Here is a 22,500-nt window from a genome sequence, read left to right on the forward strand (position 1 = left end):
GGCTAAATGTTCCTGCCGGAGTTCCTCAAGGCACGCGTTTAGGCCCTTGGCTGTTTTTGGTAATGATTAACGACCTAAAGTTACCGGGGGAGTCGTTCTCCATGTGTAAGTTTGCAGACGACACGACTGTTTCGGAGGTGGTGCCAAATTCTGGGGAAAGTTCTTTACAGGAAGCTTTCAATCACATTTCCAGCTGGTCTCACAGTAATCTCTTCCAGTTAAACCCGACCAAGTGCAAAGAGTTAGTTGTTTGTTTTAAGAAAACCCCACCATCCTATGGTCCGATTAAGATATACGGCGTGCAGTTTGAGAGGGTATCTTCTGCTAAAGTCCTAGGGGTTACGATCAGTAATGACTTGAAATTGAACGATCACGGGGATACTATCACCTCTAAAGCCGCACGTCGATTGTATCTTTTGAGTCAGCTAAAGAGAGCCGGCATAAGTCCCGATGACCTGTTAGCTTTTTATTATATATATAGTGCCATTAGATCAGTCCTAGAATTCTCATGTCAGCTATTCCATCGTAGTCTCCCGAAATATTTGTCTGATGACATCGAACGTATTCAGAGGCGCACCATGCGAATAATCTTTCCTAGTTTATCGTACTGTGAGCTAGGCGATGGATAAGGCCGGAATGCCAACTCTTTTAGAGAGACGTGAGTCATTATCTATTAAATTATTTGAAGATATTGTAGGTAATGCACACCACAAACTGGCTAATCTGCTACCTCCTATGGCCAGTTCCCACGATCGGCGTTTGAGAAATAAGAGACTCCAGTTTATCGCACCGATCGCTTTATGAACTCTTTTATTATTAGCCACGCGATGTAAATAATCTTTAAATACAATGGGAATTACTCACTTTTATTGTAACTTTTATATTGTACGTAATTTAGTCATACTGTAATGTATGATGTTTTCTAATGAACGAGTTTACTACTACTACTACTCACTAGGCCATTAATTCAGTTTTTATATATTCATGTGTGGACAGTGGAATAAGGTGATAAATGATGAAAAGGGTATGACTCAGTCGTTTGTGATCACATTCTCTCCGGCAATGGCTGATTTTGGTCATTCTTGGTAGGAAGGAACAGAAGATGTGGAAATCCGCCACCATTTCAAAGGGATCGTGTTCATGACAAACCGAAACGGCGATTTTTCGCACAGCACTGTGCACGAAAAAATCCCCCGTTGGGAGTTGCCAAAGGTAGTTGTGATGCTTTTACTGTCTTCATTCCCCAACTGTCACGAACTTCGTCTTGCCAATTTTGGCCGCTACAAAGTGGCCAGGTTATGCTCCAGTTCTCCTCTCTCCAAAGGCTCCAGCTTGTGAGAAGGACGTATAGAACCCAGAGGTATCGATGGCGAAGGTGGCTTGGGTCCATTGTGCTGAAGGAAAAAAAAAATGAGGTTTAGTTGCATTGGTTGTTTTAAGCGGCATTAGAATTATCGTATTCACTTGAAAGACTAACGCGAGGTTTCCAATTATGTGGATTCAGTCAGCAATGCGGTGCTTATTATTGGGAAGAGGTTTTCCGGGAATGCACAAAATGACACCAAAACGTTGATCGATAACGCTTCAACGTGTGTCACAAGGAGTGAAATAGTCTTGCTTTTCTTTTTATCACGAAAAATAAATATACTAGAGTGCCGTTGAAATAATTTGTAGTGTCTTTTTTTACAAAGGACAGAAATGAAGAAAGGAAATTTGTGCGCTTCCAAAGTTTCCGGTTAAGAACGTCAATTCCAATCGAATCTTCGGTAAAAAAGTAAATGACCAGTGGCTCAGCATCCACTCCTGCACATGAGTGTTACATGTGAACCCTACGACGGTTTCGCCGACTTCGTAACCAAAAGAAACGGAGGGCTCTTGGGACGAGAATGCGACGTGAACTGACTAAGTTCGAGGTTACATAGTTGAAGATAAATTTTCAATGGTCTCCTAAACTTTAAAACCGTTCATAGCCTTTTCATTCCAAGATAGTACACAATTTCCATTCCGAATTACTTGGAAAAATCGCAAAATTGTTACAATGACCTAAAGATGTATTTTCTAGTTTGCTTCAGCTTTCTATTCTCCTGATTCGTCCATTAATTCAGTTTTTTATATATTCATGTGTGGACAGTGGAATAAGGCGATAAATCATGAAAAGGGTATGACTCAGTCGTTTGTAATCACATTCTCTCCGGCAATTGCTGATTTTGGTCATTCTTGGTTTCTGTTTACGAAAGAACAGAAACTGAGGAAATCCGCCACTAGATCGACTTTCGTATGACCTTGATAAAGTGCTCGCAATTTTTTTTACGGACCAATGTTTCGCCGAAGATTAAAACAAAGCTTCTCCTTATTCCCGCCAAGGAAACTCCCAATATAGGAAGTGAACAGTTCAATTGCCCAATCAAATTATTGCATTTCAAATGACGTGAAAGCAAAATGCCGATCGTTTTCCGGAAGGTTCCATGGAGAGATGACGTTGTTTGCGTCCGTGTTCGCTAAGCCAATGTAAATTTGCGCTCATTTGTTTTTGTTCGATAAGCCAATTAAATGTTTTGCATTTTTGTTTACGTTCTGCTTTTACCCTTATTTTTGAAGGTCATATAAAAGTTGCTCTATTTCAAACGGGTCGTGTTACACGTGACAACCCGAAACGGCGATTTTTCGCACAACATTGTGCCCCGTTGGGAGTTCCCCAAGGGAGTAGTGATGCTTTTACTGTCTTCGTTCCCCAACTGTCACGAATTCGTCTTGCCAATTTTGGCCGCTATAAAGTGACCAGGGTATGCTCTAGTTATCTTCTCTCAAAAAGCCCCTGCTTCTGGGGAGGGCTGAAAGAACGTTCACGAACTGGAGGCAAAAATGGTTTGGAGTCGTTTTGCTGAAGAAAATAATGGGGTTTACACTTTGATTAGTAGTACAAACCAATGTTCAATGTAGTTAGCTGTCGTTTGGGAGGGTACGTTCTAACCCCAAAAACGGTGATATTGGCTAACAGGAAGTTTTTTCCATTTTTTTCCATTTTCACGAGATTGAGCGCCGACCACGAATAATTAATCGACTTACGATTGGTTTTATTACATTGCAGATGTCTTTGTGAGGTGCTTTTGAATTGAGTTCCGTAAGGCCCAAGCAAATGAAGTACTTTGGACAATTACAGCAGACGCTGACATCAATTCTACCCAGAAAATACAAGCATCCGCGTCAGTAAGCGCGGGAAAATAGGCGCGAATAAATCACAATATTGGTTTTGCTTGAACGTTTATAGGCCGAGAATGTGGCACAAGATTTTTAAGCCAATCACAGTGTGAAGTGATACAAAACCCAAAAAACCGCTTTAAACTCAGTTGAAAAACGCTCATAAGGCACTCAAAAAAAGCTTTCATACTCTTTACTCATACATACGTTAAAACAACAAGAGGTAACTTACATTAGGGGCGTGATTTTCAGGGGGCGATCTGAAATAAAACAATTGACTTCCTTTACCACCTAAGAACATTACATTTTCGCGGTATTAAGTCTTCGCGCTGATAATGAAATTACGAATATAAGATGTTGCGAAACCAAGAAATAGAAAGTAGGCACAGTCCCTGACAATACACCTTCTTTGTAAGGGACTGAATTACGAAATACACAGCTTGACGTCATCTGGCCGAAAGCAGATAGTAAGGAGCCTTTGCAAGAGTAAATACGGTCGCCGCTTGCTCCCGCAGCACAGCCGCACACCCAGATGTGATTAGCTGGGACCCCCAAAAAGTATGCGCACCATTTTAGAGAGATTACGACGAAAATTCGGTGCAATTAAGTGTGAAATTCTGTGAAACTGGGTCTTTAATTCGGTGTAAGAAATCTGTTGTAATTTTTTTCAAAGAAAGCGTTTGAATCCAAAATAAATGAATTTCAAAAACGCGTACCACTGCTTTCAAATTTTCCGTTGTTATTACAGAAAACCTCTTTGTGTCAAGACAATAGGGCAACCTTGACACTCCACAATTGTACACGATGGCGGCGCACCGAAAACAAATTTGATTTCAACATTTTTCCCTCGGTAGTTTTTGTCTCCTTCAAAAGAGAAATATGGATATAAAAGCAATAAAAATTAAGAAGTTAAATACCTTGGTAACTTTCGCTTGTCTCCCAGTATTCTTAACATCTCCTATATTAAATAAACGAGGCAAACTCAGGTCTCGACAAACGAGAAACATGTCCAATTTGGACGGAAAAACAAGGGAAGATAAAACACTTTAGGGCACAAAGTTCGGATCAATATTAAAAATAGGGAAACACGGGCAAACTTTTAAGGTAAACCTGAACTCTATCAAGTTTGTCCAGTGGCAGGTCCTAAACATATTCTTTGTGGAAAAATCATAAAATTTAGCAATATTTAGTAGGATTGCCTGAATATCCAACAGTGGTACTGAGTGGTTGTTCAGCAAAAAAGATCCACGCGAAAAATACCCTGAACTAAGGAGATATTTTGAAAAACAACACAACATTTTTTAAAAATTTCAAAACATATTTCGACAGAAACGTTTGTCGTCTTCTGTTTAAATTACAAAGTACAGAGTTGAATATATAGTGTGAACCAAAATGCTAATTAACTATAAGAACAAAAGGAAACATGACAATGTAAAATATTACAAGGAAAGATTTAAATTAACACGATAAAGTTGTACTGTCAGAGATGGAAGCCGGGGAATTACAGCCATGGCGAGTAAATGCGAGGTAGTGATTAATAATGTTTTCAACTAGATGGACTGGAAAAAGATTCTTCTGAAGGATTTTGGTAAGTTTCGTTTTGTCCTCGTGAAAACCCAACCAAGTGTTGTTGATCTTGTAAGCTCTGTCAACAAGCGTGCGAGTGAGACCCAGTTTGTAGGAATGCGACGTAAAACTAAAGTAATTAGTCAAAATGCCCGTGAAGGTTTTCTTACGGTAAACACTAGTGACAGAAAATGAGTTTCATCGTTGATCAAAACATCTAAGAAAGGCATCTTATGATCTATTTCCTTTTCCATAGTGAATCTGATGTTAGGGTGCCTGGAGTTAATATAGTTGAAAAATAGTAGGGCTTGATTCTCCGAATGAAATATACAAAATGTATCATCAACATAACGTCGGTAAAACAATATCTCGGAGTCCGTTAAAATAGGTAACATGTTCAGTGTGAAGGATCCTGTCCCTCGTGGGCTCCGTGTGGGTGTGGTTTACAAGTTTTTGTTTGCGGGCTGGAGTGCCTGCTATGTCGGCAAAACTACCCGTCATTTTTCCACGCGGGTATGTGAGCACATTTTCAGTGACAGGACCTCGCACATCTTTTAACATCTACAAAATTCTGAGCATTGCCGCACTTTGTGCTCTAATGACTGTTTTAGCATCCTAGATCACGCTTCCACCACCTTCCATCTTAAGATAAAAGAAGCCATTCATATTCGATGGTAAAAACCTACTCTTAATGATCAACTTTATCGTGTTAATTTAAATCTTTCCTTGTAATATTTTACATTGTCATGTTTCCTTTTGTTCTTATAGTTAATTAGCATTTTGGTTCACACTATATATTCAACTCTGTACTTTGTAATTTAAACAGAAGACGACAAACGTTTCTGTCGAAATATGTTTTGAAATTTTTAAAAAATGTTGTGTTGTTTTTCAAAATATCGGTATGTCTGCTAATATCCAGAACCAAGGAGATGTATTCATTGCTGATTCAGGGATTACTCAGAACAAAATATTAGCGCCCCTAAATGGGGTTGAACCAATGACAACCCGATTACTGCTCGGATGCTTTATCAGTAAGCATTAGGAGAGCTGCTGATAACTCTACCTTGAGCTTAGCATTTTCAGTCTGGAGCTTTAGTCGATGTTTCTGCAGAAATAAATAAACAAAAATGATGGCAATTCATTTCAACCATCTTTAATTTCTCGAGACCCTCATGATCAGCTACACAGATTACACAATTTAACTTGGGATGAGAGTCAAAGAAACGGAGTGGTTGACTGAATTCACATGATCTTTACCTCTATTCCAGTATTGATCAAATGTAACTCTATTACTATTACTATTACTATTCCGTATCTATATTCCGAAAAGACCATTCTGAAATTGAGGTACAGAAAGTTTATTAAGCTACCTCAAGCCTGCTTCAAACTTCGGGCTTCTGCCGTCTCAAACTTTAATAAATTTGATCTGGCAGTGCCACGACAATAGCACGACGTCGTATTTAATCCAGTCACGCCAAATTCAAAATAAAGAAAACGACAAAACACACCTTCCACCCAATGGTCAGCTAAGGCATGCGCAGTAGAAAAGCCTCTCATACGTTATGAATTGAGTTCGGTACAGCAGTAACGCAACGTTTGAAACAATGCCATGCCACTCCCGTGTGAATTTGATCGCCTAATCGAACTAAATTCAAGTTGCCGCACTAAATGGTTTCAAACGTCGTGCTACTGCCATGCAAACCTTATTATCTAACTCTGTAACTTACTTCAACAAAAAAAAAACGCACGAAACGAGTAGAAAAATTCCATGATATTGTGCACTTAGTTATTTGGAACGCTTGGTTATTAGAAAAGCCGCGGAAGCAATCATATCCTTTCGTCGTGCGTCAAGAACAAACTGTCACTTTCCTGAAAAGTTTTTCTATCCACGAAGTTTTTGTTTGCACCATAAGTTGGACGATAAATCGCTTGTTCGATGTTTTGGAGTGTAGTATCGCAGAGTAGTTTTACTCGTTCTTTGTATTTTGACTTGCCCTACGGACTCGTTAAAATGCAGCAAAAGTTGTAAAAGCACTCCGCAATGCTACACGCCAATTAAAGTACATTCATTTTGGAAGACAGTATTCTCGGGAGGTCTTTATGGAATTTATAATGTTTAACCTAGCCATTGTCTCTCCAATACCCACCCACAGGGATCTCTAGCTCACGAGTAGATTCAGTGCCTACGGTTTTTTTAGCACAACAAAAGAAAATATTTCCATTGGATTTGAGTTCATTAAGTTCAATTTTGAGGGCATACACAAACTTGGCCTTCGCTTCTTTGTTCACAAATACCAACATGACGCCTGGACGTACCGCGTATGAGAGAAAGCAATTTCGTTTCCAGCACCTCTCTTTTCACCATCCCCCAAAGAGCGAGAGAGAGGCAGAACGCAAGGAAGATTATGGAGGCCAGTTTGACTAAAACACCAAAACGTATCCTTGCAAATGCTGTTGTGAGACATACCACCATTAAAATGTCCTGTTCCTTGCTGGGCTAAAAGTTTTTCTAGTTTCACAATAACCTCAAACCTTGAGCAAAGCGGATTGAAATATATCATGTCTCAACTTGACAAAGACACCTGTTTCATGCCCTGTTTTATTGACAATCACCTTAGATCAAAAGCTACTAAAGAGACATTCGATCCTATTCCTAAACTACTTAATCACTGGAGAATCACACGCACATTGAAACATCCTCCGTTTCACAAAAAGAGAAGAAAGAAAGGAAAGGAAAAGAAAGTACACAAAAAGTGCCTTAAACTTAAAGCAACACGCTCACAAGAGTCCCAGGCTCAACAAAACATTGAAATAAAAATTGTCTGAGATCAGCTTTCAAACTGTAACAAAAAGGCTCCAGTATTTCACTCAGTAAGAATCGCTATTCACGAACAAACATAGTCCTTCAGATATGCCGGGGGTCTCCTGGCTAGCACGCTGTGGTCTCTGATGCTGAACAGTAGCAGCCTCATCTATCGATGACAGGGATGGTTGTACAGTGGAGATGGAAGTGCTGGGCATGACTGAGTTGGGACTGCTAAGGTCGCTTACGCGACCTGACTTCGTTGGCTGGATTAGTGATTCTGGCGCCTTCCTCAGATGTCACCTATTTTTCCGGTAGACAGCTTCACTCTCGGTCTCCACTGCATACGACCGCTCATCTAGCCGGGCTGTCACAAGGGCCTTCTGCCACGACTTGTGTCCTAGTTTAAATGATTTCATTCGCACTGTATTCCCATTGCTCAGTTCTAGCAGATCCCTTGCGTTCCTATTGTAATATTTGGCTTGGGATTGTTGGCTTTCTTTCAATTGACTTTTGACTATGTCAGGTTGAGTAACCTTTGGCATAAGGAGGCTTTGTGTCGTGGGAAGAAGCGTCCTGGTCCTTCTTCCCATCAGCCGTTGTGCAGGACTAGTAGTCATCGCTTTTGTAGGGGTGTTCCTGTAATCAAGAAAGGCCAGGTACGGATCTGTTCCAGCCCTGATGGACTTCCGTAAGAGACGCTTGGCTGTCTTTACACCAGACTCGGCCTTGCCATTAGCACTGCTGTTTCCAGGGCTGCTGGTTAGGTGCTCAAAGTCCCAGGTCTTAGCGAACGTCGCGAACTTTTTCGGTGCAGATTGTGGGCCAATATCGCTGACGACTTGGTCAGGTATACCATAAGGGGCGAAGTGACTTTTAAGCTTTAGAATGGCTGTACTGGCTTTGGTGTCCGGTAATCTGTCAATCTTCCAAAAGTTGCTGTAGTAGTCAACAGTAACCAGGTATTCTTTGCCATCAATGGCGAAAATGTCGGTGCCTACTATCTCCCAGGGACGAGAGAGTGCATAATGGCCCATCAAAGATTCTTTGGGTTGAGAGGAAGAATCAAGCTCTCTGCGCATCTCGCATGCTGAGATGTACTGCTTAATTTCGAACGACATGCCAGGCCGGTGGATGCACTCGCGTGCTCTTCTAAGACACGACTCTATTCCTAAGTGGGAGGAATGAATTCTTGTCTTCAGGTCTGCACGAAGATTCTTAGGGATCACTACAGCATTTCCTTTGAAAATTAATCCATCTTGAATGGTCAACTCATCTCGTATTTTGAAATGTGGTTGAGTGAGTTCAGGGGCAAATTTCTTTTCTTCTGGCCAGCCTTTGAGAATAGTTTCAGATAAGATTGATCCCTGTTAGTTTCCGCCTTCATTTCGTCGATACGGTTGTTGAAAATAGGTAAGTACCTTACCATATTCACGAACTCGAGGTCATCCTCACGATCTCCTTCAAGCGGGAGGTAAGCTCGTGATAACGCGTCCACTAGGTGCATGTTTTTGCCACATTTGTAGTGGACTGTAAAGTCGTACTTCTGTAGCCTCGTCATCATGGACTGCAATCGCCGTGGTGAGTGGGAGAGCGGCTTCTGAAGAATCATCTCTAGTGGCTTGTGGTCACTTTCTATGTTGACATGACGACCAAACGTATACTGGTTAAATCGTTCGAGAAAGAAATTAATAGCCAGCATTTGTTTTTCAATTCGCGCGAATCGTTAAAAATTTCTCTGTTAATGCACGGCTCGCGTATTCAATGGGTCGGCCATTCTGTAATAAAGCTTCACCGTGGCCATTTTGGCTCGCATCACATTGGATGGCAATATCACCATGGGGATCATAGTAGATCAGCACTGGAGCTTGAGTGACCATCTGTTGTATTCTCTGGAATGCACTGTCGTGCTCATCTTGTCAGAGGGCGCATGGGCTCCATAATGTCCGACAGCTTTGGAAGGAACTTTGCTAAGTAGTTTACAAAACCATTTAATCTTTGCACTCCTTCGACATCCTCTGCTCTCAGCTTCTTGAGGATGACCACCACCTTGGTGGGGTCGGGTTTCAGACCACCGCTGGATAACAGGTGGCTCATTTAAGATACTTCTGTCTGGCGCAGTCTGATCTTGTCATTGTTCCGGCCTTTTCCACATATCAAAATGCCATCTGCAATACAGAGTACCCCCTCCAGGTTTTCGATGGACTGGTGTAGATGTTTCTGGAATATCTCCGACGATACAGACAGACCAAAAGGTAGACGACACCAACGAGATAAGCGTCACGAAGTGTCCCCTTGCTCTTCTAGCCAACTTCAACATCATTTGTGTCTCAGAATACAGACAATTTATGTCACAAAGTGTCCCCCAAATGTTGCTCTTTAAGTGAAGATTAACTGCTGCATTTACCCAAAGCTAAAAATAACTCTAACCTTTACCCTTACCTTATTGTTGAAAATAGGTAGCAAATGCTTAGACTTAAAGAGACACTTTGTGTTGGATGTCAAAATTGGGCGTGCATCTAATTAGGGTCAAACCTGGACATAAGTGACACCAACGGTATCTGCCATAGGCAGTGGCAAATTTTTTGTAAGGTTGCTTGATTCCGGCCCAAGGACACAGTGCCAATAACCCGACTTGAGGTCGACTGCGGAAAAGATTCGTCCCTCGGATAGTTCAGGGAGTATATCTTCTAAAACCAGCAGCTGATACCTTTCTCTTCGAAGTACGATATTCAACGGTCGGGGGTCAAGGCAGATCCTCAAAGCACCATTTTTCTTGACTGCCACAGCTAGCCCACTGACCCATGGGGTGGGTTCGTCTATTGGAGTGATCACTCCTGTCTTCTCAAGGCGATCCAATTCCTGCTTCAGTTGGCCTTTGAGTGAGGCTGGTACACGACTAGGGGGTGCTACGACGGGCCTGACATTCTGATCCACTTCTAAATGCACCGTCCCAGGTAGTGTTCCTAATTCTCGTTGGAATACTTCAGGGTAGTGTTTGACAATTTCTTCAGCTGTCTTTAGAATCTTTAGACTGTTGACCTCGTCCGGTGGGCTGGCCGTGTAATCTTGATGTTTTCCTCATTGGCCGTTATCACTACTATTATCGGTGTTAGGTGTTTTTCTACCACTAGGAATTCCACAGAAAATTTCTTCCTATTCTTCTGGTTTCAAGAATTGTGCGGCAGAACCCAAGAGGTTGCAATGTAGTATCATTCCACATCCGGAGTGTTTTGGTTGTTTGCTTGAGTGGTGTATTCCCGCGGGGATCACATTAACTGAAGCACCTCTGTCAACTTGAAATTTAAGAGGGTTTAACCATCATTTCAGTGTAAATATCTCTGGGGTAGTTTTCTCTCGTAACCGCATGTATCACGTCTGATCGGTAAGTGATACTTGTGATGTATTCTACATCGCTCTCGCCTGATTCTTCGGAATCTTCCCTCAGACTGTTGATTTTACTCTTGCATTTTAAAGGAAAACGATTTCTCCTTTTACGTTTTGAGCATATTACTCCCCAAGCAGGACACTTTCCTTTTTCAAAGACGTGAAATTGGTTACAAAATTTGCATGACTTTGCCTGGTGTTCTTCTGACTTCCGGTTTCTCTTTGATCCGTCAGAGCGTCTCTTCTGTGGTTTGTCTTTCACACTATGCACGTCTTCGCTCTGTACCGCCGCAATCGTTCTCAACTGTGAATTTGTAGCTTCGTTGCTTCTGCAGATTTCAATACATTTCTTTAAATCTAGCTTTCTCTCCTGCAGGAGCCGTTTGCGTGTGTGCTTGTCACTCATGCTAAGTACTATTCGGTCACGAGGGAATGAATCACGCATGCAATCACAGAAATTTCATGTTTTTGCTAGCGTGCGAAGAGCTGTGAAGTAGGCATCAATAAAGTCGAACCTCCCGTAAGCGGACACCCGCGGGACCAAGGGTAAGTGTCCGCCTACAGGAGGTGTCCGTTAGGGGAGGTTCGACTGTACTTTCATTCTCTTCTTGGTTTCTTGAGTTAAAATTGTATCTTTCAAATGTCTCATTTAGTTCTCCAATGGTACATTGGTCAAGTCTTTCACTAATCTTACTTAGGTCGTCTTTACCTTCTGAATTATCAAACTGAAACCATTGAAAATCTTTAATGCGTCTACGCCTATACAATGAAGAAACAATGCTACCTTGTATTCTGGCGGCTGAGTTCCAAGTTTGGCAATGATCATGTAGCCGTTCCACTTCTGTTTCCAAACTTTTCAGTTTTCTGCCATGTCTTCAGTGGAAGACAAATTCAATTTGCCAGGAGGCATAATGCCTGGAGTAATAGCCATCGCGTTAGCCGAAATAGTTGAAGTCGTCATTGCAGAGGAATCGTGTTGCGTCGCGCCTCTAGGTTCTTCGACCTCCGTGTTCGACATAAAGAGATTTGCTTACAGAGAAGGTCGTACTAGTTTTAGCCAGGAAAGCACTCGCCTCTATTCACGGTCAAATAACTCAGTACTCTTGCTCACACGATTTCAGGTATCCCGTTTCGATGCCACCATGCTTCATGCCCTGTTTTATTGACAATCATCCTAGATCAAAACCTAGTACTAAAGAGACATTCGATCCCATTCATAAACTAGTTAATCATTAGAGAACCACATGCACATTGAAACAACACCCTTGTGAAAAAATCATCGTCAAAATAGGTCCGATACCTAGCTTCAAGGACGAAATAGAGGCGAGGCATCCCGTCAAATTGAAGAACAGCCAAAATCTCTCTTTGAAAAGTGTTGACCTTAAATTCTTCGGTTTTATTGATTTTTGGTAGTCCATGTATTGCGGAGATATAACGTAAATGGTTTGAACCCAGCAGCCATATCATAATTAAGTGAAGTACGCTCGTCCGGGTGAGTGTAGTCCTGAGAAGGATTGTTTTGGGTGACATTGACTGACATCTCGACAAACTGAGCGAAAGTCATATTCAGAGTCTATCCAGAGTATGACGTATACTCCACATTAAACGCTGGTCAAGGTTTTCATACATGCTGTTACTTACAACAAGACGGTCTCTAAAATGGTGCTGACCCAGGGGGAAAGTCCGGCTGTAACAATCCCATCCCCAAAGATTTATTTTGTTCCAAACCTCACTTCTATGTTAATAAAACATTCATCCCCAGTCGTAGTCCCGTTGCAAGAAACTAAAACTAATGTTCTTTCAATTACGAGACCCAGTTAAGTTGATAAGAAAATTGTCATACTTACTAAGCATCTGTCACAGCCTTTTCTCTTGAACGTCTCTTACTAATCTTACTGGTTTAGTTGTCAATCATTTCTATTTGTAATGTCTTACCCAGACTATATCCTGACCTTTCCACACTTTTTCAAGAATTTCTGCTTGTTCTTTCAGGTCTGCCATGAGCTCCCACACTGGAACAAGAGCAGCACGATCTCCTCGATCAATCACATACCATGTTGCATTGTTGCTTTGTAGTAATTGACTGAACATTTCAGAATTTGTAGTTGGTGGCCCCAGCGCTTGTACAGTCATTTCAGACATGAATTTCACTTCCTTGGTGGATGAAGCCTTAGTGGAACCACTTATGTCGAATGAACCTGTCTTCACCGAGCCTCCAACAGAGAATCCAAAACCACTGAAACCGGCTGAGACTTCGACGTCAAATTGCTTGCCCGCTACCATCATTACTTCTGATACGCTTGCTTTCCTTTCAGTGATTACATTCACGTTACGGAAAAATACTCCACCCAAAGTGTGAATGCCGTTTGGCATGTGTGATCCATACATTTTCAGAAACTTTTCAGCGCTTTTTTCGTCTTTTATCTCTTTCGCGTGACTTCTAGCTTTTTTGTTCAGCTCCATGTCTTCCAGGGGGATGCGGAAAGCCTTGGTTGGTTGACAAATGTACTGGGTAACAGTTGCGCGAGTTGTTTGATCCTGCTCATTTGTTGAAGTGTCTCTGCTGCTATGGTTATTTTTGTCACCAGAAACGCTAGCATGAACTCCCCAACCACTACCTGTAACCGAAGCGGCTATGCTGACACCGGAAGATTTGGTGGTGTTGTAAAATTTGGTAGATGCTTGCTGTTCGGTTGATTTGAAGAATCGTACTTGAAATCCAAGAGCTGGGCTAAGCCACTCCACGTATTCTGGTCTCTTAAGTAACGGGAACGGTGGGCTTTCGGAGAATCCTTCTGTGTTATTATCTTCAAATAGGATACCGTAAAGTGCCAGTCCACCGCTTGCCGCTGCAGCAATATCTTCATTCGTCACATAAGGCGGTATTGCCAGGGAATCTGATGCAATGTTGATCTCTCTATTTAGCTGCTCCAAAAGGGCATATGGATCATCCTTTTCCTGTTTGTCCCATCCTTCTGGTAGACTCAACTTGTTGGCAATTTCCTTCACTTTCTCGAGCAACGCTGTCTTCCTTTGCTCTGAAGCTTCTTGGATAATATTACGCGCTTCTTTGACAAGCCCCTTTGCCTCTTCTATTCTTTTCTTATTCTGCTTTGTCTTTTCGTCTTGCTCCTTCCGTTCTCTGGCACGCTCGCTACTCTCGTTAGAATACATTTTCTTTAAAGTTGAGGGTTTTTCTTCCTTGCCTGCCTCTTCAATTATTTCTAGCAGTTGCTCTTTTGACATATCGCTTGCCGATTCGACGCCTTTTCTTTCAAGCTTTTCTGCGGTTTTAAGTCCAATGCCATACCGCTGGCATTGCTCTCTGATTTCAGTTCCTTCTGCAAACAAATTCTCCACAACTGAGCGGTCTCCATCAGTTGCTCCTGTTATTAAGTTGTCGAGCTCGCTATAATTCATCCTGCGAAGCTTGGTTAGAGAGGGGCTTCTCTTGATTAATTGTTCGACCCAGCTGTTCTGACCTTCGACTTCAATATCGTTAGAAACAAGGGCGCCAAGTGTTTCAAACTTTGGGAGAAGTTTTTTAGAAAGCACCACGTAAAACTCATCTTGCTTTGTTTCATATTTCTGGGCCTGGTAAAGCTCTTTGGCAAGGTCGGTTTGCCTCGTTGTGTAATCACAGACAAGTTGTAAAGCCATGTCACTTAGGCCATTTTCTTTGAGAAGATTTTGCAATTCTTCCTGTAGTCCTCTTATTGCCACAGCGGTCAATTTAGTTAAAAGCTTTTTCTTGTCATATGAATCTTCCAGGGAATTAATTTCTGAATAACGGGCTCTCACTTCAACTTCTATGTCCCCTGGCTTACCATCAGTAATGTTGTTGAGTTTGGCCCAAAGATCTGCAGATTGAATATGACGGATTGTTACAAAAAAGATTCTGTTGCTGAGTGCATTCCAAGACGGTTAACTATTCAGTTGTATACATGTAACTCAGCAAATCTCTTTAATTCCATAACTTTGTAGCCACGAATTCCAGTGTTTTTTTCCGTGCAATTAGTGTTCATTTGTTTTCTCCTTTCTTGGTTTGCCCTATCATAGTTTTCTTAGTCCGTAATTAAGCTTCGCTTGTTTTTTGTCTACCATTGTCACACTACCTCGTTAACACCCTTGTAAGGCTCGTATTGTTCTTTGTGTCAGTTTCGCTAGTGTTGTTTAGTTTCGCATATAAGTTTGTCGTATTGTATGCAAAACCGTTTTTGTAATCCGGAGAGCCGCACAGATCTTGTAACGTGTCGTGTTTTTCTGAATTGTCTTTCCTTTGGTTTTCTTTTTTAATTTTTAATTTTCTTGTAATCTCATGTATGTGGTCCGTTTTTCCCTTCAGTGAATCGTCAAGTAAAATAGTACGATATCAAAGTGAGCGCAGAGTCATTAAAATTTCCAACACCAAATGTTTCATCTCTTATTCAATTTGTATATATGTTATTGCAAGCAGGGAGGTCCGTATAGCGAAAAACTGCGACCGAGGTCTTGAAAATGCTGCCCGAGGCCGCAGGCCGGGGGCAGCTTTTTCAAGACCGAGGGCACAGTTTTTCCCCGTACGGACCGACCCATAGCTGGTAAATAACTTATTTATATTTTTTTTTCTCTCTCCCTTCCTCTCTGACATCATTTTTTTAACTGTACAGTTGAAAGCGAGGGTAAATAAAGATATATGATATGATATGATATGACCGTGACCGTGGGCAGAGATAGGAAAATCCGGACCACGCTAAGAACCAATCAGATTGCAGGATTCGTTACCGTACCCTCTTAGAAAAAAATAAATACGGATACTAGACTTCTCAAGGAAAGTCATTATTCCACAAGTTGAGGAATTGGAAGTACCTTGTAGTTCAGCTTCATTAATTTGGATAGCATTCTTGCTGTGTTCTCCTTCTCCAGCGCCTTCTTTTCCTCCTCCTCCTCCTCCTCGCAAGCGAAGTAGCACCTTAATATTGCAATCACCAACAATACCCTGTTCTTGAAATGGTTTATCGAGTACGACCTGTGTTAAAAAGAATGCGAAGTAAGTGATTAATAAATCGTTTTGCGGGACTCACTCATTCATCCGTGCAGGGCAGTTTCTGGTGTTGTGGTCTCTCCTCTGTGGTATATCATGATTAGCGCGGTAAACGCTCGGAGACATTAGTTACACCAAGCTACTATAAAATCCGAGGGTAAAGTCATGATATGATATGATGCAAATGATGTAGTATGTGTCCACAAATAATAGAATCATGAATCATGAGCAGACAAAAGACGAAGGCACGAAAGTGAAGCAACTAATTAAGCAGTTTACTGTAGTTTGCAATGTTTTATGGTGTAAGTGTGCATATTTAAAAAATAAAATTATTATTCAAAAAAAAAAAAGAAAAAACTAATTAAGCAGTTTACGTGCATCTTCACGCATACAGATGATTCCAAAATGACAAAAGATAAAGTAATAACGAAAAAACAAAGGAATCAAAGAAAGAACCAGCCAACGAACGAATGAACGCACGAACAAAAGAAGGACGACGGGCGGAAGGACGAATGAACTGAATTGGATCCTTGCCACATTATCAAAAACCTTGACCTTTTTAGGGACGTTGGCACTAATAGTGTTCGCGCATGTCGAACGCACATTTAGGAATTGTTGCAGTGTTCCCGCGGCCACGACCTACACTGTGAGCACTCGATGAGGGAATAAAAATGTATGCAAACATGGCGTCGTTGATTGTTTAGTTAGAGCTACCTTACCATATCTAATCTGCTAATAAACGGTTGGTGGCCCACATGAATTACTTGCTTTGCTTAAAGTGCCACTACGACGAAAATTTTTGGTTTTCTTTTCGAATTTTTTCAACGCCAATTAAGTCAATATGCTCAAAATAATACAATGCATTTAAATTTGGAACGATAGAAGCGAGATAAGTCGGGGACATAGCCAGCCAAAAACCGCTAAAAATCTGTGCGCCATAGACCATTTTACGGATACGGCAGTCATTTTGAAATCCATTGTTTAAAATAGCTGTTATGGGATTCTAAGGGGGCAAATGCATACTAATTTGCGCCCTTGGAATCCCATAATAGCTATTTGAAACAATGGATTTCAAAATGGCCGCCGTATCCGTAAAATGGTCTATTACTCGGACGGCATTGGAGAAGCCTGCGATATTTTGTAAGCGGTCTTCACGCAAGACTTGGCTCGTGACGTCACACGCGCATCGCTTAGTGGGCGTTAGTGGGCGTTTGACAATGCGAACAAGGCGATCAAGGAGTAATGTATGTAATATCAGCAAAAAGCAACTCCGCGATCTCTCACATCTCCTAGACGGCATGGGAAATTAGCCGCGTTTATTTTGAGCGTTGCGCATATGACGTCAGACCCTTTTCCTTGCTCACGGTCATTTGCCGTTCGAGTAATGGTGGACAGCGAAAACCGAAAAACTACGTTACAATAATCATACTTTCCGTGGAAATTTTGAGATAAAAATTGGCATGATACCTATTTAGTACGTCTATTTTCAAAATCTAGAGAAAAAAGGACATGCAAAATTTTCATCGTAGTGGCACTTTAATATTCTCTCTGATGAAACGAATAATCTTATTTTAATAGTTGAAATAATTTGTTAAGTTCGATGTAGGCGAACGCATACTATTCATTTCGTTTTTCCCTCGCGTTTTATGACATCCCGTAGGTATCGATCCGAAGCCAGACCTTTCCAGCTTTTCGACGCCATTTTAGACTGTCTGACACACATGGCATCGATCTCATGTGATATATAGTCGTTCTGGGCCGCGCAGGGAGCTGGTAATTACACGGGCAGTGAAATCACTTACGGCCGCGCAGGGAGCTGGTATTTACTCGAGCAGTGAAAGCACGTGAGACGCAATCTCATACCAAGAGTCTTCGGGCTTTTTGGTCAGCGGGTGAGCGCCGGGGAGACTCTGGGATAATGGACTCCATTTTCCCAGAAAACGTGGGGTTCCGATCTTATTCCGTGTGCCTGAATTCAGACTCAAACAGAAAACAGTAAACAGTAGGAAATAAATGGCGGGTTGAAAGCGTTCGAAAAACGATAACTTTAGTCTTACACACCATGAAAGAAACTGGAGAAATGATCATTGCTTTTCTGTAAGAGCGAGTGAACACTTTCGGTAAGTGTATTTTAGTGTTTCAACGCGCATTCCATCGTGCATTATCATCGTGCAAGCAACACGGTCGGCAAGTTTTTGTGGAAACGACACCAATATCCTCTTCTACTACAACTTTATGTTTCCGTAATTCTGAATGGCTTCGACAAGACCTTCTTTCACGAATTTCTCCCCAAAGAGACTGATGTGATGTTTTCCCACGGTACTTTTGCAACAGCGCAACAGTAATCAGTTTTTAGCAGAGTGGGAAAATTCCCGCGCTATGACGGCTGCTGTTTGTTAATCGAAACTGTTAGACATAATTCAAACCCCGTTGTTTTAATACTTTTGTGATTCATATATATATATTTCTTAGGTGCTTTAAGGTAGGGGAAAACAGCGACGGTACAAAAAACAAACAGAACTGATAGTAGTTTTAGATTTCGAATCTCCCTCAAATTCCGGTGTGGTACTTCTTCATATTACTAACGGACTTCCTGTCGGACTGCCACTGTTATGCAAGCCACCAATCAAAAAAGTTGCTTGAGTCCATGATCCCAGAGTCTCTCTCCGGGCGCTCAACCGCTGACCAAAAAGCCCGAGGACTCTGGGTACGAGATTGCTTGAGACGTGGTTTTGAGATTACAGGTTCAGAGATCGTAAAAAATGTGCTTTTCAAATGAGAGAAGTGATCCTCGCAATTAATTTTAGGAATCGTCTCTTGTAGACACCAATCAGATTTCTACAAGAAACAATTGCCGAAAATTTTCCAGCTAAGTGCGAGGATCACTTCTCTGATTCGTCTAATAACCTACACTTTAAATATACATTCATTTCAATGTGCTTTTCATTCGTGCCTTCTTTCTCGCAATTTCTATCTCCTAAAGTGATGAATGGTCAGGACCCCGTTAAATATGTTTATTCCGATAGGAAAAAGGCATTGCGATGTGTATGGCGTCCATAAAAGGAAATAACGCGTTGTATATATCTCTATTGTCTCCCATCCTGAACCCCGTCCGACAGGGATAACTTCAGTGAACGTTTGTTGTGAAAGCAAATCAAAGTATTTAAATGGGAAGACGAGCACTGAATCAAGCTGTTAGCATTAAGGACTGTCAAGCTGAATTTCACAACTCTATATATTACTGTACTTTATTCACACCAAAAGTAGGACTTATAACCACAGCAATTCGCACTTTAACCTGCTGTGAAAAAAAAGTTGAAGTAAACTCGGAAATTATCAACATGTCAGCCTCGATGCCAATGTTACTCGATTCCCATTATTTTCTTCAGTCTTTCTGAGTTTAGTATTCACTAGTAACCACATGTCCTCTCATGCAGAGCTAGTTATCTTGTATCGTTTCCTTAGAACGGTGAGTAGTTATTTTGACCACAATTTACCTTCTTAAATCAAACGCACTTACTTATGATTCATGATCACACTCTGGCCAAGTGGCAAAGTCTTTCAGTCATCATCTCAAAAAGTACATGCTCGTAACCTCAACCTTCGGTCATATAAGATTGTTTCTTTCCCTACCCTTCCCTACTGTCGAACGCACTTCAATAATTCGAGATTTATACTACTAGTACTAGAAGTAATCTCGGATTACTGAAGTGCGCTCGACAGTCGCTTTGGAAGCAAAAAAGGAGGGGACGTCGAACGCCGGACGATAATTACGATATATAGATTTAGCCAAGCCTAAAGGCGGATCTCCCTGCTTATTTATTCTTACTGCCTGTAGCGTTAGTGAAAATAAAAGATTTTCGAATTGTCCGCGTTTTCGTGTTTCCGGTTACTGCTTAATTAATTAAACCATTTTCTATGCTTTCTTCTATAGAAAAATTCATTGCCTAACTATTGAATTCCACGGTAAATTTCATGTGAAAAACCGACATTGCATGAATCATGAAGTGACGAGTGTGATATCGGTTTTTCGGGTGAAATTTACTTTGGAATTCACCAGTTTGGCAGTGAATTTTTCTTGAATCGCATGAGTTTTAAAAGAAAACAAGCACACCCTCAACGAGCGAATGGAAAAGGAAAAAAGCCATTTCGGAGTCAGCTGTCAATAGCCAGCGAATAGGAATCGCGCTAAAATTAGAAACCGTCAGGAAACTTTGTCAGTTCAAGGTCAAAAGAGTTTACTGATGTTCTTTATTCCACTTTATCTGTGAAAACGAGGTCATTTACATTTTGATGTATTTCGCAGAAACATGCCAGCTTAGCTTGGAACAAGAATCGGCAAAATACGGCAATGCAACCAAGAATGGACAATGAAACTTCAAACAAGATCCGCTCAAAAAAAATTTCCTTTTAGTTGCTTTAAACAAACTTTTGAAAACACAAGCTAGTGATATTTCTCCCTAATTCTAAGAGAACCCATTGCGATTACGTGTTTATAACATAAGGAAACAATTTTCTTGTCACTGTCGAGCCAGATCAAATTCTCAGATTCTCCTATAAGCCTGGTGGTTTCCTGAGGTCTCCTCGCCTAACAACCTGCTGTATGCTATTTTAAAATATGTAATACACATAAAGGCAAATAAATGAGATCAAAAAACAGTAGGGCAAACGGATTAAAAAAGCATTTGTTCCCTAGCATTTTTAAGACCGGGGTGTGTTTTAATAGAGCAAAACAAACAAACAGACAAATCAATTATTTCTTTATGTCCAAAAGAGTACAGATAATTGTTATTTAATTCCAGTTGACAATAAAAATTCGAGTTTCTTTCCTGAACAAAGGAAAAAAACGATTAAACTACTTTTTAAAAATAAGCATCCGTAAAACTAACAAACGGTTTAGTGCCCAAGGAAAGAATCTGTGGACTAACTCCTTCCGCCAAGTTTGAGCTATTACTGGTATTCTTTTTTGTCGTTGTCGCTCTCTTTCAGTCTCCTTTCGTTTCTATTCTAGTCATAGGTCCGCCAGAAATCATGCAAGCCTATCACAGCTTCTGAAGATATGCCAAAAATTGCAATACAGAGAAAAAAGCAGCTCTAAACAAATTAAAAATAAACACTCAGCTTTAAGTTTATATCCCTCCGATGCTTGACTTGAACAACCGCGTAGCTACCAGTGTTGAGCACAGCTATCATTAGTCCTGTTCCAGGACTCCCTCTTACCCCGCCCTGAAAATGGGCCTGGAACCCAGGCGGGAAAAGAGAGAGTCCTTGTATTACTTGCAGGCGCATGCTGGGAATGAACCAATCATATTGCATAGATGTCAGGCTGGATATGTAAATAAAGGGAACCTTAGTATATGAAAATCACTGTGTCAGGAAAGAGAACATCTAGATTATCCCTCGTCGTGACCAAACGAGGAGAAAAAACCCCGATCACAGTGATGTTGGAAATTATTGCCGAATAAATGTAACGATTGAGAGAAGATCGCAATAAATCAATGCAAAGGCTGAACTAGTAAATATAGCATGGGATTTCACTAAGCGGCAAAACAGCTCGTAGTCAGAATTTCATATTATCTGCAGTACTTTACCTCTAACAATGAGTTTCAGAAGGAAATTGCTTTTAAGTAGCATTATTTAATCCTTATCAATTAATATTCACGAACAAATTTTGACCAGAAAAAAAAATCGTGACAATTAACGTCCGAATTATCTATGTTTAACTGTGCATATATATGTATAAATTTAATAGGAACATTATTGCTTCATAATTGCGTTATCAACACAAACAGTAACTGGTATGTAAAGAAACAAATAGTCCAGGTTGTGATTCAACTTCGTTTAACTTGTTATCTAACTTTATTAGGAATAATGCTCACTTTTTCTGTCATGCAATCGTCTTTTAGTTTTTCCGATGTAAAAATCACTGCAGTCTCAACAGGCAGCTCTTCATGAGACCTTAGTCATTTGGCCACGGCCCTAAGTCTGTCCTTGTAAGGAAAGAAAGATTTAGTGCGACGAGTGCTTTGAAAAATTATTCTAAGGAAAAATTAATAATCTGAGTAATATACTCTACTCTAATTACTCAAAAAAAAAATACGATGTTTGTCACCGGTGTTTGTCTATTATTCCTGATAAAACTGAGAGTATTTACGACATTTTTTACCTGACTGTTTTATATTGGGTATCCAAAAAATTTGTTCCCGATTTTGAAATAAAATTGGTAGGTGTAAACTCCTGAAACAATCACAGATTCAATAATTACTGAGCAACTCAAATCTCAAATATATGTTCACTGGATCAGTGCGATTATCACATAACTAGATCGACAGAAGTAATGAACAATAAATAATGAACAATAAACAAGAGTTCCAGTTGAGCGATTCACTCCACAAGCTACGGTACATTTGCAAGTTTCAAGTGAGTCTCGGGAGAGCAATTAAATCAAAATTTGATATTTTTCTGCGCCAGCACCATGCAGCTGTTCAGTTAGATTTCAGGTACGAAATTCCATACTTTCGTA

The 22,500-nt window shown here is 40.8% G+C and overlaps 1 protein-coding gene and 1 long non-coding RNA gene across 4 annotated transcripts in view; both read right to left on the reverse strand.

The window, feature by feature from the left end:
- LOC138060181 (uncharacterized) overlaps positions 1-22,500 on the reverse strand; it is a 180,260-nt gene that overhangs the window by 95,604 nt on the left and 62,156 nt on the right. The gene's annotated exons all lie outside the window — the stretch shown is intronic.
- LOC138060179 (interferon-induced very large GTPase 1-like) overlaps positions 936-22,500 on the reverse strand; it is a 43,927-nt gene continuing 22,362 nt past the window's right edge. Inside the window, exons 4-9 of one of the 3 annotated variants that reach the window (XM_068905901.1) lie at positions 15,803-15,962; positions 12,890-14,814; positions 5,828-5,869; positions 4,116-4,156; positions 3,431-3,458; positions 936-1,394 (exon numbers count right to left, since the gene is read on the reverse strand). In XM_068905901.1, coding sequence (XP_068762002.1) covers positions 1,281-1,394; positions 3,431-3,458; positions 4,116-4,156; positions 5,828-5,869; positions 12,890-14,814; positions 15,803-15,962 — 2,310 coding nt within the window. In that variant the 3' untranslated portion in view covers positions 936-1,280. The remainder of the gene's footprint in view (positions 1,395-3,430; positions 3,459-4,115; positions 4,157-5,827; positions 5,870-12,889; positions 14,815-15,802; positions 15,963-22,500) is intronic. The other 2 variants (XM_068905900.1, XM_068905902.1) reach the window with 2 other exon arrangements.

The sequence above is a fragment of the Montipora capricornis genome, chromosome 8, assembly GCF_036669925.1.
Source record: "Montipora capricornis isolate CH-2021 chromosome 8, ASM3666992v2, whole genome shotgun sequence".
In the NCBI taxonomy this organism is placed as follows: domain Eukaryota; kingdom Metazoa; phylum Cnidaria; class Anthozoa; order Scleractinia; family Acroporidae; genus Montipora; species Montipora capricornis.